We start from the raw sequence: 19,194 nt of genomic DNA, 5'->3' as shown, positions 1-19,194 counted from the left end.
AGTCCCGGTGGAGATCCAGCAGCAGGGACTCCTGTAGGGGCCGGGAGCTGGCGGGGAACCCACCCAGTGCATGGCAGCGGGGCTGGGAGACCCAGCGGGTCGGCAGGGCAGCGGGGCTGGGAGGAGATGGCGAGCCAGCCAGGAGGCCGGCCAACCAGACTAAGGGAGCTGTTGGCAGGGGTCAAGAAATGACCACTCCTGGTCTGGCAAAATCCCTCATCCGGGGTGGGTCAGGTCCCAAGGGGGCCGGACCAGGAGGTTGGAACCTGTAGTAAGATGAGGGCCTGGAACACAAGCCTACGTATCACAGGCCAGGCATGAGGCCTGAGGTCTGGCCAACAATGGTCAAGACTTCGCTAACGTGAAGCTGTGAGCAAGAGGCAGGCCCTGCTCACAGAAGTTGGCAAGGCCAGGGCTGGTATCACAGAAACACTCTGACCTAAGAGGTACCCGGCCCAGGCCGAGAGCATGTTCCAGACAGGCTGTCCCAGAACACCTCACGAAGAAACATCTCAGGACCAACTTCCTCCCCACACACAACAGGCCTGCCTCCACCCCGCCCAGGGTCACGACAGGGTCTAAACTGACGGCGTGATAAATAGTCCTTAAATGTGTGGTAGGAATGTCCCCTCTCTGTCAATGCTGCCTTTCCGACTGTTCCAGTCAGCTTGAGGGAAGGGGTGGTAACTAAGCAACAGGCGGTGGAAACCTGACACGTCAGGAGTGACGTGAAGCTTGTTTGTACCTGTGGATAAAAGAGGGCCCCAAAGAGTTGCTGTTGGTTGACCTAAGGGGCAGTGATGAATTCCCATATCACTGGCTGACTCGGTCCATTGTCAGGGGGTACATTTGTGTAGCGGTGCGGTAGAGTCGACTGACAACTCTTATTGTACTTTAACAATAAACCTGCCTGGGCGACTTCCATCCTTAACTGACGTGGTCTTTGGGGGCTCGCTTGGAGTCTGCATCACTGTCTGCACAAGCCAACACAACGCACAGAGGAGCACACGCACACAGCCGAACAGTGATCCTGGCGAGAGCGGTCCGGACACCACCGGTGAATCCTGACTCCTCTGGCAATGTACTTGGAAGTCTAATTCTCTCAGCAGTTTCCATGAGACTGGCCCTGAGCAGAGGTGGAATTATTCATTGCTGCTCATATTTTCCTTCTAGCAGTTACAGCCCAAGAGACAGAGTTAAACTGATGGTGTCGTTGTAATGTTTGGTGGGACTGTTCCCTCTTTGTGCATGCTGCCTTTCCGACTGTTCCAGCCAAGGCCGCTGCAGCTGTTTGCTTGTTTCTTTGTTGTTCTTAACAATGCCCTGAAATCAGGGCTGGGCTAGATGTGGCCCGAGGGCCCAGCTAACACCGATCCAGCCCACGGCCTGCATCTGGCCGCTTTCTATTTATATCAGGATCCTGTGTAAATGGCTCCCGGCTCCCCGTCGCGGTGCTATCCAAGGAGCGGCGAGGCCACGAGACATGGGCTCTTTAATTCCTGCTGCGACTGCATGGCTTGGGAAGTGCTTGGGGTTGCTGCCGCTATTTAAAGGGCTCCCAAGTGCAGCCACCCCGGGCGGCTGGTAGCAATGGGGCCAGGAGACACAAGCCCTTTGCTGTGTTTTTAATTCAAAGCCTTTGTCCGCTGACAACTCTGGGGGGAGGCTAGTCCCATTCCCCCGCCTTATCTGCCCCAGGCCCTGCCCCTTCTGCCCCAGGCTCTGCCCTTTCTGCCTCAAGCCCTGCCCCTCCTGATCCAGGCTCCGCCATATCTGCCACAGGCCCCTCCCCTACCTCCACAGGCTCCGCCCTATCTGCCCCAGTCCCCGCCCCTTCCACCCCAGGCTGTGCCCTTTCTGCCCAAGGCCCTGCCCCTCCTCATCTAGGCTCCGCCACATCTGCCACAGGCCCCTCCCCTTCCTCTGCAGGCTCCGCCCTTTCTGCCCCAGGCTCCGCCCCTTCCAGGGGTGGAGCCAGCACATGACCATCTACCAACATTCACTAAGTGGCCCGTCCTGCAAAAATGATTGCCCACCCCTGCCTGAAATTTGCCCTGTGCATTTTTAGCGATGATCAGCTTTGCTCCCCTCCTACCTTTAGCTTCGTGATGGTCTGATCAGTATCAGAGTCAATTCCCCAGAAGGCCAACCTCACTAGCTCGCCTTCTGGGAGACGAAGGTGAGGTGCCCTGCACGGGACTCATACAATGCCAGCTGCAACTCCAGTGGCTAACTCCAGCAGATATTCCAGAGACAAACTGGAGTCGAGTCGCCGTGTCATGCCGTGGGCTTCCGTGGAATCCCTCTGGGTAGATATGGGTGGACACGAGCAATGGGCAGGACTAAATCCCAGCTCTACAGCTGGTCATGAGCGCTAACGGCCACCCAACCTACATCCCTTGCACACCTGAAGCCCCATCCGCCACACCAGCCCAAGACGTGCTGTGTGGAACCATGGGGCCTCTCGGCCGTGGCTGCTGAGTGCAGGGGCGGCTTCTTACTCCCACCCTCTGTGATGTAGTGGGGGTGCTGTTACAGTCACTACTGTAGAGTGTGTGTGTGTGTGTTTGTGTGTGTTTGTGTACCTCAGTTTCCCCTCCGCCCCTGCAGCTCTCTGAATGAGGGGGGAGAGGCCAGGCATGACTCACTGTGGAAGTATGTGAGTGTCTCACCTCCTGGGGACCAGATGACAAGAGATACCCCTTGGTTCTGGGAGCAGGACAATGCAGGAGCCTGGGGGGCTGAGGGACCCCGCCACACCATCACACCCCCATAACGGTGGGGCAAGGGGAGAAGGGTGGTGGAGCCCCATTTCTGTCCCTCCTCCTCACCTGCCAGGGGAGCTGCCAGGCCACGATGGGGTGACGTCCTGGCACCCCAGGGCGATGCCAAGTCAGCTACGACCGGCACTCACCCGTCTGTGTCGGTTCGGCAGGCGTGGGCAGGGCTGGTTCAGACAAGCCGGTTGTCCCACGGTCATTCCGTGTCCACGATGATCAACCCGCGAGAGACCAAGGGGAAGCTAATTTTGTGGCTTTCGTTCTACCGCAGGTGCCGGCTGACTAATACACGTCTCAGGGCCTCGAGTCCAGTCCTGAGAGATGCTGAGCTCCCCCCAGGCCGGCCGACGGGGGTTGGCAACTACAGCGTCCAGGGAAAGGTGCTTCTCCCCTGGCCCCAAGCAGGGAAAGAGGGCTGGGGGTGTCTTCTCTCTCTGGGGCAGATGGCCCCCCTGCTCCCCAGCCCCACTCTAGAGCACTGATTGCAATGATGAAAAACAAAACTTAGGTGAGCTAAAGAGCCGAGCCATGGCAAGTAAATCCTCTAGTACTAACATAAACCACAGGTGCCGGGGTTTTTACAGCCGTACAACACCCGTTCAGAAGCACTCGGAGCCGCTGGTAGAGTTACACCAGACTTACGCTGACATCAGACGCTGACAACACGCTCGATTCCCACGCCTGTGCGGGCGACTTTAATAAACCAGGTGCATTTTTTCCCACAAGAAAATGACCTCTTTCCCAATTCGGAGCCCATCACAAGAGGGTTTTTGGTGCGTCGCTTCCATCCCGGTGATTAAAAAAAGGGAGTTTTGCAAATGCGGGTTTTATAGAGCTGGGCTCCCCGGCGATGAAACCGGACTGTCTTTGAATAATGTAACGGCAGGTGCATTTCAGTATCGCTCTAGTTCTTGCTCAATGAAAAGTGCAGTGTGGGGCTCACACCCCAAGCTCATAAACAGCCTCGTTAACTGGCCCAGGCCCGTTCTCCGAACAGAATAAAAGGCCCAGCCATCGAGTGAGATGTCAGAGGGAGCCACGCTTGGCTTCTTTTCATTCTGCTGCCTTGCTGAAGCATTTCTTCACTTTACCGTCTGCCGTCCTTCCTCTTCCACTCTGCCGCCATGTCTTGCCGGTCCTATCATGTTTGCTCGGGAGGTGGCGGGGTCCGGAGTTTCAGCTCATCCTCGGCTGTCATGCCAAGAAGCGTAAAGCACTATAGTGTCAGCACGGTCTCCTCTCGGGGGGGCGGTAGCATGGGCTATAGAGGCCTGGGGTACTTCGGCAGCCGAAGTCTCAGCGGCTCGGCCTCCGGTAAATCCCGAATGGCCGTGGGGAGCTGTCGTTCGGCGCGCTACGGTGTGGGGAGTGCGGGTCTCGCCTATGGCTATGGCGGAGCTGGCTTTGGCTACCGAGCGGGCGGCAGCGGGGGGCCGTGTCCACCCCCCATCACGCCCGTCCACGTCAACCCACACCTCCTGCAGCCCCTCAAAATCGAGATCGACCCCAACGTGCAGTCGGTGAAATATCAGGAGAAAGAGCAGATCAAATGCCTCAACAACAAATTCGCTTCGTTCATTGACAAGGTGAGATGGGCGGGCGCCACCTTCGCCCCTTGCCACCGGAGTGGGAGACGCAACTAGCGCAGGCCATTCAAAGATGAAGCCTGAGATTTCCTACCATTTTTAGGCGTCCAAAATGTCCAAGGGATTTGGGGTTCCCAAATCTTAGCCTAAAATTACAGTGAGGCCATGTCTATTCTTTCTGGCAGATAGATGCTCCAGAGGTTGATCTTCTGGCGTTCGATTTAGTGGGTCTAGTATAGACCCACTAAATCAAACACTGAGGGCAGCTCTGGCCTGCATCTGTACTCCTCGCAGTCACAAGGAATAAGGGAACCTGATGGGAGTGTTTGTTTCCATCAGCCTCTGTAGACGGAGCTTGGTCCTGCCTTGAGGGCGGGGGGCTGGACTCGATGACCTCTCGAGGTCCCTTCCAGTCCTATTATTCTATGATTCTATGATTCTATGTGGACAGCACAGAAATGTGGAATTAAGATACACTGATTGCAGCTATGCCATTAACGTAGCTGGAGCTGCGTATCTTAAGTTGACCTCTTGCTGTAGAGTAGATCAAGCCTTAGGGGCTAATTCTCATTTACACTAAGACCACTCTGCATAACGCCAGCGATGCAAAGGGGCCTTACTGGGGGATGTGAATATGCTATTTAAGCGGGACACAGTGGTTCGAACGTAAATAAGAATCAGATTCCAAGTTGCTAATGTAAATTTTAGACAGCCCCGTGTTTGCTCTCACACCAGTTCCACACCAGCATAACTCTGTCGATTTCAGCGGCGTTACTTCCGATTTACACTGGGGTGAGAGGATGTCTTGGCTTTGTGCTTTTTCAACAATGTTATCAGCCAATTTGTACACGTCGCTTTCTCTGTAATGAATTGATCTATTTCTCACGTATAACAGTACTAGCAGATTTACCCAGCATTCCTCAGGTCCGTAATTTGGGAATTCCATCTAAGTGTGTTTTTGTTTCTTCATCCCTAGAAACTCTTCTCATCTGCTATGTTTTAACAAAAAAGGGCTATAGTCAATTAGGTTACCAATAGTTTTCAAACCTTAAGCTTTGATCTAGCTGTGCCAAAAAAGATCACTACTCCAAATTTCTCTGTGTTATCATTTTTCTAAACAGTTTCTTGAGAAACAATCCTAGTCCACATCTATCCTATTTTTCTGACTCAGTCTCTTTCAACTTTCACGCGGTTATGTCAATTTTGAGCATTTTCTTTGTTTTGGTGATTCAGCCTGGTTTTATGAGAAGCAGTCCCATTCCAAGCACATCCCATTTTCCTGGCACAACCAAACCCACATGTTGCTTTAAGTTAGAAGAGGAAGCTGTATACCAACTGTGGTGGTCCGAACTCTGGCTGTTTAGGAGGAGTTCCTGATCAAACAGACAGACAAAATCTCTAAAATATATGGATGTTTTAGAATAACCTTGTTTAGAAAGAGATGGCCTCAGAATTATACATTTGTGGGGGGTTTTCCATTTCTCTGTCTAATGTCTTTGGTTTCTCATGTTGCTGATTCTGGGGAATCCAGTCTGGCAGTAACATCAAAGATTTCATAGATGGCAAAGCCAGAAGGGACCAGCTTCAGTAGAATACAAGCCATAGGACTTCCTTGAATTCGTTCCTGTCTGAACCACTTGCTCCTAGTTGTTTCTGGTCTAACACTCCGGTAGGTTTTGAATGCTTCAAAGCAAACTTCCTTTTGGGATTCAGGTCCGATTCCTGGAGCAGCAAAACAAGGTGCTGGAGACCAAGTGGAACCTTTTGCGGGAACAAAAATGCTACCAGAGCAACATGGAGCCCATGTTTGACGCTTATATCAATAACATGAAAAGGCAGCTGGAGACTCTGGGATTCGACCGAGCTAAGCTGGAGACAGATCTGAGCAACATACAGGACGTGTTGGAGGATTACAAGAGAAAGTAAGTAACAAGACGCAGTTTAATAACAGGTTGTTAAAGTAATGTCTCCAAACATGCATGCACTGTTGTTAGAACCCTGACTCACCGCTATCCAAAAGGGTGGAGAGGCTTTGGACTACAGGCAGGCTGTATCAGATACACCTTTTCCATGGGAGACGCCTACATTACTACCCAGTGGTGCAAAGATTCTGTGGCCCCGCCCCCCATAAAAAAAGCAACAGTCGTTCTGCGACATGAGTGTTGTGAGCCAGGCATGAGAAATCATTCTTCTGCTCGGCTCTGCTCTGATTAGACCTCGGTTGGAGTCTCGTGTCCAGTTCTGGGCACCGCATTGCAGGAAAGATGTGGAGAAAATGGAGAAGTTCCAGAGAAGAGCAACAAAAACGATGAAAGGTCGAGAGAACATGACCAAGGAGGGAAGACTGAAAGAATTGAGCTTGTTTAGTTTGGAAAGGAGAGGACTGAGAGGAGACATAATTACAGCTTTCAAGTACCTAAAAGGGTGTTACAAGGAGGAGGGAGAAAAACGGTTCTCCTTGGTCTCTGAGGGTAGGACAAGCAGCAAGGGGCTTAAACTGCCACAAGGGAGGTTTAGGTTGGACATTAGGAAAAAATGTTCTCACTGGTTAAACACTGGATTAAATAGCGTAGATGTCCTACCCGTTTTTGTTGCCTTTCTCCACACTTTTCCCAATCCGAAGATCGTTTTTTTCTAAGCTGGAGCAGCTAGCGTGACACATGGGAGTCAAGGTGCGGCCATACTGGGGATGTGTAGCGGGGCATTATGATATTTTCAGGTTTATTAGCCATTCCTTGTCTCTGCTGAAAAGCTGCACCTTGGGAACTAGCTGGAGAACTCGAAGTTTGTCAATATGTTATTTATTCTGCACCTTTTTATAGTGACAGCACCTGGCGCAATGAAATCTTTCTCCTGGAGCCCCTGAGGTGTGATTGGAATAATAATAATTCATAATTGCATGTTATTACTTTGGGATAGTTATACATTACACTCTTTGTGGTTATTCATTAAATAGTCGGTTTGAAGAGAACTTTTCAACGTTTTAGCTAAGTAGAGATCTCAGCAGATGCCTCAAGGGTGGATGCATAGAGCCGCCCACAGGGGGAGGTCAAAAGGGGCAGGTGATTGGACTCTTGGCGGCTGCTACCACAACCGTCACAGAGGACGGATCCTGGACAGTGCTGAAGGACTGGCTGAGAAATGCTAAGTCCTCAGCCCCACCCCTTCCCACCCGAGGCTCCTCCCCTTCCACAGGTCAAGAGCCACGCCCCTCCCCTCCTTGCCCAGGGAAGTCTGGTGCCAGCCCACTTGATATGTAAAACCCGGGTTGGAATAATAAGATGTTGTAGCTGAAAACGTCAATTTCACGATACACACACAAACCGATGAAGAAATATTTCCATCAATTTACAGATAGACAAAGTAAGTGAAATCCTACTTGAGAGCTCTTTAAAGGTTGGCTTAATGAAATTTACTTTGTACAGTCTGACGCGTGTTGTTGACTGTTTGTCTTTAGTGGTTACCAGGCCTTACGGTTTTGAACATCAATGTCTAGTGTCGTTAAATCATTCTTGTCTGACCCACCCAATCTCTGATATCCTCCCGCCTATAATTTCCTGCACGTGTGAAAATCTAAACAGATAACAATCAAAAATGTGCACGACAGTGGAGATTTAAAACAATACATAGATTCAAATGCCTTACCGTAAAGATCAACGTTCTTTAGTGGAAAGACCAAACTGAGTGATTGGGCAACAAAATGGCAAATGAAATTTAATGTGGATCAATGTAAAGTAATGCACATCGGAAAAAATAACCCCAACTATATGTACAGTATGATGGGGGCTAATTTGACTATGACAAATCAGGAAAGAGATCTTGGAGTTATCGTGGGTAGTTCTCTGAAAACTTCCACACGGTGTGCACCGGCGGTCAAAAAGGCAAATAGGATGTTAGGAATTATTAAGAAAGGGATAGAAAATAAGGCCCAGAACATCTTACTGCCCCTGTATAAAACTATGGTACGCCCACATCTGGAATACTGTGGACAGATGTGGTCTCCTCACCTCAAAAAAGATATTTTGGCCTTGGAAAGGGTTCAGCAAAGGGCAACTAAAATGATTATGGGTTTGGAACAGGTCCCATATGAAGAGAGGTTCAAGCGGCTGGGACTTTTCAGGTTAGAAAAGAGGAGACTAAGGGGGATGTGATAGAGGTCTATAAAATCATGAGTGGTGTGGAGAAGGTGAATAAAGAAAAGTTATTTATTAGTTCCTATAATAGAAGAACTAGAGGACGCCAAATGAAGTTAATGGGTAGCAAGTTTTAAACTAATAAAAGAAAATTCTTCTTCACACAGCGTGTAGTCAACCTGTGGAACTCCTTGCCAGAGGAGGCTGTGAAGGCTAGGACTATAACAGAGTTTAAAGAGAAGCTAGATAATTTCATGGAGGTTAGGTCCATAAAAGGCTATTAGCCAGGGGATAGAATTGGTGTCCCTGGCCTCTGTTTGTCAGAGGCTGGAGAAGGATGGCACGAGACAAATTGCTTGGTCATTGTCTTCGGTCCACCCTCTCTGGGGCACCTGGTGCTGGCCACTGTCAGCAGACAGGATACTGGGCTAGATGGACCTTTGGTCTGACCCAGTACGGCCGTTCTTATGTTCTTATGACAAAAACAGCAAAATCTGCAAATGTAGAAAATATGCTACAGCAACTGGCCGAGTTCACCAAAACATCTGCCGCTGTTCTGGAATTGCAAAATGCACTCCGTTTTGGGAGGTTTTTTTTGAGAGTTTGTGGATGTGTTTTAGATCCACAATGTTTTCTCAACCGAACAACTGAACAAAAAAGAATCCTCTCTCTTTCCCCCTCAGATATGAAGAGGAATGCAGCCGCCGGACCTGTGCTGAGAACGAGTTTGTCGTACTAAAGAAGGTGAGCTATGCACCGACAGCGAACTACCTCAAAAACGCCCACTGCCCAAATTTCAAGAGGCACACAGATGACACATATTGCTTTTTAACTCATTTGAAGGGAAAACAATGCACAGCTCATGTTTCCGCACAAGTAGAGCTGGGATGGGGGAAAGCAATTCAGCAACTGAATTGTTGAAATTTCACTTATTTCATCCTGAAAAAACGTAAAAAATGTTTCAAGTTGTTTTTCCATTTTTAATCACCTGAAAAAGAATTTGTGAAATGGTGGTTAGAGGTGAAAAAAAATTCAGGTATACCTATGTGACTTTGGAGACCAATATCTTTAAAGATATTTAGGTACTTAACTCCCGAGGGTGTTGCTTGCATCAGACTCACCTAGGTGATTTTTAAAAATCTCACTAGGCATATTATCTGCAACTCTAGGTATCGAAATACCTAACCATGTGTCTCATTGGAAGACAGTCACATTTAGATTCCTAAGGCCTTGTCTATACTTATGGAGGATCGACACTCCAAAGATCGATCTTCCAGGGTTTGATTTAGAGGGTCTAGTAAGGACCCACTAAATCGAATGCTGAGGGCACCCCTATCAACCCTGGTACTCCTCATAGTCACAAAGAGTAAGGGAAGTCAATGGGAGAAATTAACTTCTCATTGTGGGGCTGCCCCAGAAAATCAATGTAAAGTATCACTTTAGCTATGCAATTCTTATAGCTGGAGTTGCGTACCTTACATCTATTTTCTCCCCCAGCTTAGACCAGGCCTAAATGTCTATGTCACTTTTCAAAATGTCGTTTGTGCCTCTACACCACTTGGTTGTTTTGAAAATATTATCTTACAGTCTTTGTCCGTTAGAGGTTGTGAAGTTGTATATTTCATAGAAACTCTAATTTCTCTTATCAGAGGCATTTAAGGCCAGATTTTCAAAATTGCACAGCACGATTGCTGGATGATTAATGCATTTGTTGGTTTGCTGGCAATTCTGGAAAACCTGGGAGAAAAAAATTGTTTCAGGTTGAACCAAAATTTCACTTTGATTGTGAGCATTTAAAAATGGTTTTAATGCTTTTCTGGTACAATTAAAGGATACGTTGAAACAAAAAGGCCTTGTGAAGCAAAAAATGAAAACCTTGCCTTCTGAAAATGTCAGAATGAGGCATTTTAATTTTAGGAGCGTTTTTGTTTACTAAGAACAATTTGATGAAACCAGCATGAAGCCACAAATGATTTTGGTGTCACTGAATCTGCTTTTTTCACTCCAGAAAAGCTTCATTCAGAAAATTTCATACTCAGCAGGTGGAAGCGTTGACTGCATTTTGGATAATCTGGGTTGAGTTGTTAAACAGGAGCCGAGTTCTTTTGGAAATCACTTTTGAAAATCTCTAACACCTTCTCAAGACCCTGGGGGCTGTGTGTATCTGCCAACCTTTGCAAATTAAACCACTTAGTTAGAATCCGAGGGTGTGTCTAGACTGGTAAGATTTTGCGCAAAAGCAGACGCTTTTGCCCAAAAACTTGCCAGCTGTCTACACTGGCCGTTTGAATTTGCACAAGAACACTGACGATCTAATGTAAGATTGTCAGTGTTCTTGTGCAAATACACTAACACTCCCGCTCGGGAAAAAGCCCTCTTGCGCAAATGTTTTTGCGCAAGAGGGCCAGTGTAGACAGGGAAGAACTGTTTTGCACAAAAAAGCCCCGATGGCGAAAATGACCACGGGGGCTTTCTTGTGCAAAATCACATCTAGACTGGCCATGGATGCTTTTGCACAAAAGCACTTTTTGCACAAAAGCATCCGTGCCAATCTAGATGCTCTTTTGCGCAAATGCTTTTAATGGAAAAACTTTTCCGTTAAAAGTATTTCCGCAAAATCATGCCAGTCTAGATGCAACCCCACAGTATGGATTTTCAAACATATTCGCTCCCCAACTCCCATCGACTTCCAAAAGCAGTTAGATGCCCTTTGAACCTTTTTAAAATCTCCCACTAGCTGCCTGGTTTTCCCCTGGTTCGATCATTCTGATTGTCGATGTAACAGACCATTTGGCTGGTCGATGGAAGTGACCTATTTATCGTCCTTTCTAATGTCTAGTGATTTTTTTAGCTGTAAAAATATAGTCGGAAAGAATAAATTAACGTGTAACACCGACAGAGCCAGTGCGATCGAATCTGTGACCTTAGGAGTTCAAGCCACATGACCTAAAAGCCAGCAGGCTCTTAGCTAAAGCTGTAGTGGTCTCAAGCCTTCTGGGTTACATATGGAAAAATTAAACTGCTTAGTGGTGACAATCCAGGGGACTGAGTTATTCACCCGACTTTGCTCTAGCATGAACCAAAATGTCTTATCGGCAATTAGAAGTTCTCTCACTGGGTTTCCAATCCTCCGCAGGACGTGGACTGTGCCTACATGAACAAGGCCGAACTGGAAGCCAGGGTGGATTCCCTCATCAACGAAATCGACTTCTTGAGATGCGTGTATGAAGAGGTAATGCCATTTCGTACGCCAGTCGGCCTTTTATGAGGAAAAGGAAAACAAGGAATGCTGGTATTTTCCAATGGGTTTTATGAGAGAATGGCAAAATTCATGGGGATTTGGGGGCTACGCTCCCTAAGGCCAGGTCTATACTACTGGAGAAAGGTCTCAGAGGAATAGCCGTGTTAGTCTGAAGTGGGTTTTACCCACAAAAACGTATGCCCTAATACATCTGTTAGTCTCTAAGGCCTTGTCTCCACTTGCTGAAGGATCAACATTCAGATGATGGATCCTCAGGGGTTTGATTTAGCGGGTCTAGGAAAGACCTGCTAAATCGAATGCTGAGGCCATCCCCATCCCAAGGAGTAAGGGAAGTCGAAGGGAGGATTTCTCCCATCGAGCTCCCACTGTGGGGCTGCTGCAAAACATTGGTGCATGGTACACCAACTCCAGCTACGCAATTCACGTGGCTGGAGTTGCGTATCTTATCTCACCAGTGTAGACTTGGCCGAAGGTACCACAGGACTCCTCGTTATTGGTACTACCAGAGAAAGTTGACCTAAGATACACAACTCCAGCTATGAGAATAGTGTTGTTGTAGTCAACATACCTTAGGTCAAATTTCTGCGGCATCCGCGCTGTGGGTGGTCAATGGAAGAAACTTTCTCATCAACTTCCTTGTTCCTCCCAACCTGGTAGAGCACCAGGGTTGAGTGGGGTGCCATCAGTGGTTGATTTAACAGGTCTTTACTAGACCTGCTAAATCAAACCCTGGGAAATCGATCTCCAGAGCATAGATCTTGGGGTAAGTGAAAACAAGCCCTTAGTCTAAGAGTCAAAGACTTTACAGCCAGACGGGAACACCAGATCATCTAGTTGGACTTCCTGTGTCACCCTAAACTCCACCCAGCTTCCCTTGTGTGGAGCCAATGACCTGGATAAGGCTAAATTTTCACAGGTGAATGAAGTACCATGTGCCACAAGCAGGGGGCTGGAGGATCCAGGATGCATTAGTGTCTGCGACCCCGGCCATGGCAGGGAACTGAATTTGGAAAATCTCTTTGGGAGGCTTGGGAAGGTTGATTTCCTGGGGTTTGATTTAGTGGGTCTAGTAAAGACCCACTAAATCAATCGCTGATTGCATCCCTCTCAACTTGGGTATTCTACCCGGGAGTAAGGGAAATTGAAGGGTTTTTCTCATTGGACTCCTGCAGTGGGGACGGTGCAGAAATTTGATCGCACCAGGTGGATATGTTCCTACAGTGACAAACACCTTCTATCAGGCTTATGCTTCAGGGTTTACAGCGATGTAGTTCCAGTGTAGACATGGTATCAATCAAGCTTGCTGGAAAAAGGAAGCTAAAGGGCAGGTCTCACTGAAAATCAGGTGCCTTCAAATCATAAATCCTCCATTTTAGATTAAACCTGAAACTACGAAACAGGTAGAAAGTAGAAAACGGGGGCCAGGAAAGTGCCTTCGAGAGCAAACGCCTGATGAATTTCATGTCTCCGGCAGGAACTTGCTTGCCTCCAAGCATCCATTTTGGACACCTCTGTTGTCGTGCAAATGGACAACAGCCGGGGCCTGAACATGGATGACATTATCGCGGACGTCAAAGCACAGTACGAGGACATTGCCAACAGGAGCCGCGCTGAGGCTGAGTCCTGGTACCAGAGCAAGGTGCGTCCCCCCCAGACAGAACGGGATTCTGGATGGCCCTTCCATAGATCTCCTTGTGGAAATAGTTCAATTCACAGGCATGAGAGAGCACAGAGACCGGAAACGGGCTCTCTGTAATTCAAGAAACCCATGAAATGACAGTGACTGTGAATGAAATGCATGCTATTACCCAGCCGAAACTGCCTTAAGACAAAGGGGTGTATCTATGCTGGTATGTTTTATCACCAAAACCTGCCTTTTGGTGCCAAAACAGAGAAAGCGTTTGCACTGCCATGCGACTTTTGTTGGGGGAAACACCCAGTTTTGGCAACAAAAAACTTCCAGCCCTGCAGGAGATTTTTGTTTTTTCCCCTCCCTTTATTGTTGACAAAGAGCTAGCATGGACTCTGCTGTTTGTTTTGTGAAGTGAATTGGCTTCCGTATGTATCCCACCATGCCTGCCCTGCTGGCTGTGCTCAGTGTTCTGTGATCTCTGCTGCCCTGCATCCATGTGCCCCCCTCCCCTTTCAAAGCTCTAGCAAGTGTCTGACAGCTGAGTGAGCTGCTCCATTTGGGGAACATGGAACAAACCATTGGGATGTTCCTGTTCTGCTGGTCAATTTATTATAATTGCTTCTTCTGTCTCCCTTCAGTATGAGGAGCTGAAGGTCACTGCGAGCAAACACTGTGACAACCTGCATAGCACAAAGAATGAGATCATGGAGCTGAACCGAGTGATTCAGAGACTTCATGGAGAACTGGAAAGCGCAAAAGCCCATGTGAGTGTGCGAGGCTGGCCTGGGGGCTACAATGTGTCACTGATAACACACAAATGCTACGTAAAGGGTCCTGAGCTAAGTGGTCATCCAAAACCGCCCCATCATAACAGCTCAGCAGTAAAAAATCTTAATGACAGACAAGGCTGTGCCACTAAACTGTTGTGAGGAACTGCTGTTGCCTAGACTAGTGACCACACCATGGGGGGATAATAGCATACTACTGCTACCAACTAAAAGAGTTAGTTTGTTAACTCAAGTGGTAGAGGCCTGTAGTGTGAAGCTGGCACCTAGCTGTCTAAAAAAATCTCAGAGAGGTAGCTGTGTTAGACGGTAAGTTTAAAAACAACGAGTAGCCCTGTAGCACCTTAAAGACTAACCAACATATCTAGAATCAAGAGCTTTCGTGGGCAAAACCCACTTCCTCAGATGACTTGGAATAGAAATAACAGAAATCAAAAAAATCTATATAATGGCAGGAGAAGAAACTGTCAATTGTAAGACCCGTGTTAATGAGGCTAATTAAGTGGACTGAATGTGTCCCATTCATAGGTTCTGATGTGGAAATGTGGATGTTAAAGGTAGGGGAATTGGCTTTGTAATGCGCCAGCTAGTTAATGTCTTTCTTTAGGCCCAGAGTAATGGTGTCAGATCTGCAGAGAAATTCCAGTTCTGCAGACTCTTTCTGTAAGGCTATGTCTACACAGCAGAGTTATTTCAGAATAACTTGACCTGGCAAGCTGTTATTTCAAGATAATGTCGAGCTGGAGGACTTCTTACTCCGACCCTCATTTCACAAGGAGTAAGGGAAATCGGAGGAAGAGTGCTTTTCCTTTGATTTCCTGCTGCGTAGACAGCCCCAAAAGCCAAATTGAGCCATTTCGACTTCAGCTACGCAATTTATGTAGCTGAAGTTGCATCGCTTAATTCGACTTTTTCCCTGCTGTGTAGACGTGCCCTAATTGGTTAGTGACATTTCATTGTAGAAGAACGGCTACTTTTAAATCCATGCTCCAACAGCCTCATGAAGACAGGTCCCACAACTGGCAGATACTTCTCCTGCCGTTATATAGATCTCTTCATTTCTGTTATTTAATGAGTTTATGTCCTGTCCCTGCAGCGATGCAAGCTGGAAGGAGCCATCGCAGAGGCTGAAGAGCGAGGAGAGATGGCTCTCAAAGACGCCAAGTGTAAACTGACTGACCTAGAAGCGGCTCTGATGAAAGCCAAACAGGACCTGGCTTGTCAGCTGCGGGAGTACCAGGAGCTGATGAACGTCAAGCTGGCTCTGGATATCGAGATCGCCACCTACCGCAAGCTGCTGGAAGGGGAGGAGAGCAGGTAGGTTCACAGCGGGAGCCTGCGAATCACTGATCAGGAAAGAATAAAGGTCAATTTCAAATGTCTGTCAAAACGAAGAGCACAACCCAGCAACCCTTTCTCCCAGCGTGAGTCCATCCACTTGCAAGTCACCTTATCCCGTGGGGAAACCGATTGGTGATTTAGAAACTGAGCTCGGAGAAAATCAGCTGAAACTTTTTCCTAGTGAAAAAAAGCAGTTTCAGGTTGCCTGGAACATTTGATGAATTCAAGCTAAAATTTCCAAATTACAGATGATTACAAATGACCAATTATTATTATTCAGGCTAAATTTACCAAATTATGACACTTAAAAAAATTAGAGGAAAAATAAAAGGTTTCGGTTTGACATCTTCCAAATGAAATTTCCCATCTGACATTCCTTTTCGCTTCAAAATGTCGTTTGTTTTCCACAAAAACTTTTTTGGAAAAAACCAAACCATAGCAAATGAAACCCAGCATTTCGTTTCAAGATGATGGAGACATTTCGTTCCACCTAAAAGAATTTTTCACTGGACTTTTTCTTCCCTGTTTCGGGTGGACCCCAAATATTTTTTTCTTTATTCTTCAGTTCTGTCATTGACTTAGCAAATCAGTGATTTGCCCAGCTCTGTTTAGGAAGTTTAATCCCTTTTGAAATCATGATCGCTTAGGCTCCTAATGCACTTACCCGTTTTTGAACAATTCACGCACTAGATCTATTTGCAGGAGTAGAAGCTGCCCATGCTTGTGCCAAAAAAAAGAAATGAACAGTGTTGGTGTGTGTCCGACAGCCAAATTGCAAGTTTCCTAAGCACAGTCCTTGTTTGCTGCACATACAGCTAATTAATTATACAGCTAATCATAATCAGCACATAGCTAAAACACTTGGTTTCTTACATTTCAAACTTTCTTTGTTTTCTTCTCCTGCTAGGCTCTGTGGAGAAGGTGTTTTCCCTGTCAATGTTTGTAAGTATCAGGAGTTTTCACTTTCTGAGAAGTCCGACATGATGCATCATTTGCAGCAAAAGCCATAAACCAGACCATAATCTCTTGCTTTTTCTTTTTTCCCCCCAGCGGTGTGCAGATCCCAGGGGGGGCTGGTGTGTGAAAGCGACCCCTGCTTCGGCGGCGGCTTCACATCCAGCAGCAGAGCACTCCTCAAAACGGGCGGTGTGGTTAGCAGCGGAGGGGTGTGCGATGCCAGGTTTGGCAGAGGCTTGGGAGATGTGTGTGCACCATGCGTCCCTCCCATTGCGTATAGCACGGGCAGTGGAAGGAGCTCTACTGTCAAATATGTCTCTACCACCAGCTCCTGCAGAACAAAATGTTAAATGAGCACTCCGGAGAGGCCTCGCCTTGTGGCGTCCCTGCTCCCAGCACTAATGTCATTGGGGGATTTTAAAGATGACAGCCCCTTCTGCGTTGCTTGCTGCCTGACGCATTTTTAATTTCTGCGCTGGGTGCTGTTCTTAGGCACCTGTGATTCACAATGAGGAATCCGTGCCCTCTGAGTTCGATTGAGCAGGTCTTAACTAGACCCGCATAATCAAGCTCCGGAAGATTGATCACGGCAGTGAAGATGTGGCCTTGGAGACTAACAGATGGATTAGGGCATAAGCTTTTGTGGGTATTCATCTGATAAAGTGGGTTTTACCCACAAAAGCATATGCCCTAATCAACCTGTTGGTCTCTAAGGTGCCACAGGACTCGTTGTTTCTGCAGAAACCGACTAACACAGCCACCCCGCTGAGACTTTGCACCCTGTGATTTAGTTTTACAAAACTGGTCTTCCGACATTTTCCTTCTCCTCCTGGGTTATTGAGAGCTAGCATTGTAACACCCTTTGATTAGAGAGTAGATCGTTAGTATGCTGTATGTATTGAGGAATCCAATCGTTTGTGGAGACATGCAGCTCAGAAAAAGGCCTCCGTGAGACAGGGAAACCCACAGAGTCTCGCAGTTCAGTGCCTTTCCTCCCACCAGCGGGAGCCAGCTATGAATCTGAAGATCTATTGTGTTCCAGCTCCTACAGTGTATTCTGTGTTGTTAGCTAATGGCACCGGTTCACTATGCCCTGACTCATTGTGAAGAGCAAGCCACGGACGTGCAGCTGGTGTCTTAATAACTGCCTGCTGCTGTGACTCTTATTTGCTTCCATCTTTGTTCGATTCCATTTTCCCAATAAACTGAGCAATGGATAAAAATGAGAATTGTAGTTGTTCTAAGAGAGGGACTCTCAGAAATGCTACCATCAGCCCCTGCTTTTACCGCCCCTAACACCATCAGGTCCCCAGGTAAGGGATGATGAGCTATGGAGAGTGGATCAGTTATTAATGAAATACTGGAATCCTGAAATCCAGGTAGCTATCATCACTGCCTTACCGTGACGTGTCCCACCTTGTTTCTGCATGCACGGGCACAGACTGAGCCAAACGGCAAAGCGAAGGCCTGCCAGGCCCCCGAGTGTGGCAGGGGGTCCCCAAAGATGATGTTTGTTCAAGGGAGAAGTGGGCGCTCCAGGAGAGGGAAAGAATTCCAAGGAGCCAGCTTGCTTGGACAAGCATTGTAACACCGTGTGATTGGAAAGAATATTGTCAGTACGCCGGAGATACCAAGGAACCGAATCCAATGGGCATAAGGGGAAGGGGAAACAAGATGAAGAGACAGGGAAGGTGAAAGTGAGGGGGTGGGCCTGCTGGTTCAGTGGGGTTAGAGCTGTCCTGGTCCCCATCTCTGGCTCTTTGCTGCCCCCTTGTGGTCATTCTGCAGTAGAACTGTCTCTCCTACCAGACCCCTCCCTTCCCAGAGAACCCCCTATTTATTATTCTTTTTAAACGCCTGCGTTTTCAGCCAATCGAATGGTTTGGGGAGAGCCAGACACCTTGATCATTGAGGGCTGGCCACACTGCGTCTGAGGGCGAAAATAAAGCTTGCCCCCCAGCGATACGTAGCGCATGGGCAACAGTTTGGCAGGGGTTTCAAACCAAGCGCAGAAGGGATGTTGGCTCCATTCGGGGCTCTTCCATCCATTGAAATAGCAGCAGCGGTTGATCTAGTCTCAACTCTTCTTTTGTTAAGCAACACCGGCAACTTGGCCAGCCTGCTGCGGTCGACCACAACCCGGGGGAAGATGTTTGCACAGCAAAGCTGTATTGTAAAAACCGTTTGGGAGGAATCGTCCCGATATCCTTGCCGACATATTTCACTAGGCATTTTTCACACTTTGCGGATAGGGGCATAGAAAAAGACACCACCATGCCAACCAGATTAAATGCACCCCGCCATATCCTGCAATCGCGGGTGGTGGGTAAAATAGGCAAGGGAAGGCGTTGCCTTTCCAACATTGCTTGGCCGAGGCGGAGGGCTGGGGACACAGCACGGCAGCCCTGGCTCTCCAGGTGGCCAAGAAGTATCAGGCTTAAGAGCTGGGGTTGGGTGGGGCTTGGCTGGGGGGAAGGTTGTGGAAGGGGCGTGATCGCAGGGGAAAGGTGTGGCTTCAGGCAGAAGGGGCGGGGTTAGTGCTTACCTTTCCCAGCCACCCCTGCCCCGAGCCTTCCACAACCCAGGTGCCCTTTGCGGTGGGCTTAGGGGGAGATGCATCCCTCCCCCGGCTGCCCGTTGGACGTGCAGTAGCCATGGAGAGGCGCTTCTCACCTGGCCCCAAGCTGCTTTGGTGAGTGAGGTCTGGGGTTGCCCTC

At 48.1% G+C, this 19,194-nt stretch overlaps 1 protein-coding gene across 1 annotated transcript; it reads left to right on the top strand.

Annotated features, from left to right (window-relative positions):
* Nucleotides 1–3,823: 3,823 nt before the first annotated feature.
* On the top strand, nt 3,824–17,687 carry LOC102460107 (keratin, type II cytoskeletal cochleal-like). The gene is made up of 9 exons (XM_006122689.5): nt 3,824–4,366; nt 6,080–6,288; nt 9,183–9,243; nt 11,636–11,731; nt 13,236–13,400; nt 14,033–14,158; nt 15,276–15,496; nt 16,428–16,462; nt 16,571–17,687. The coding sequence occupies exons 1-9, from the start codon at nt 3,905–3,907 to the stop codon at nt 16,825–16,827; spliced, it is 1,632 nt and encodes a 543-aa protein (XP_006122751.3). The 5' UTR covers nt 3,824–3,904; the 3' UTR covers nt 16,828–17,687.
* The last annotated feature ends 1,507 nt before the right edge of the window (nt 17,688–19,194 follow it).

This window comes from Pelodiscus sinensis, chromosome 31 (assembly GCF_052426305.1).
Source record: "Pelodiscus sinensis isolate ZL-2025 chromosome 31, ASM5242630v1, whole genome shotgun sequence".
NCBI classification, from domain to species: domain Eukaryota; kingdom Metazoa; phylum Chordata; order Testudines; family Trionychidae; genus Pelodiscus; species Pelodiscus sinensis.
This window is presented reverse-complemented; position numbering and strand designations above follow the sequence as displayed.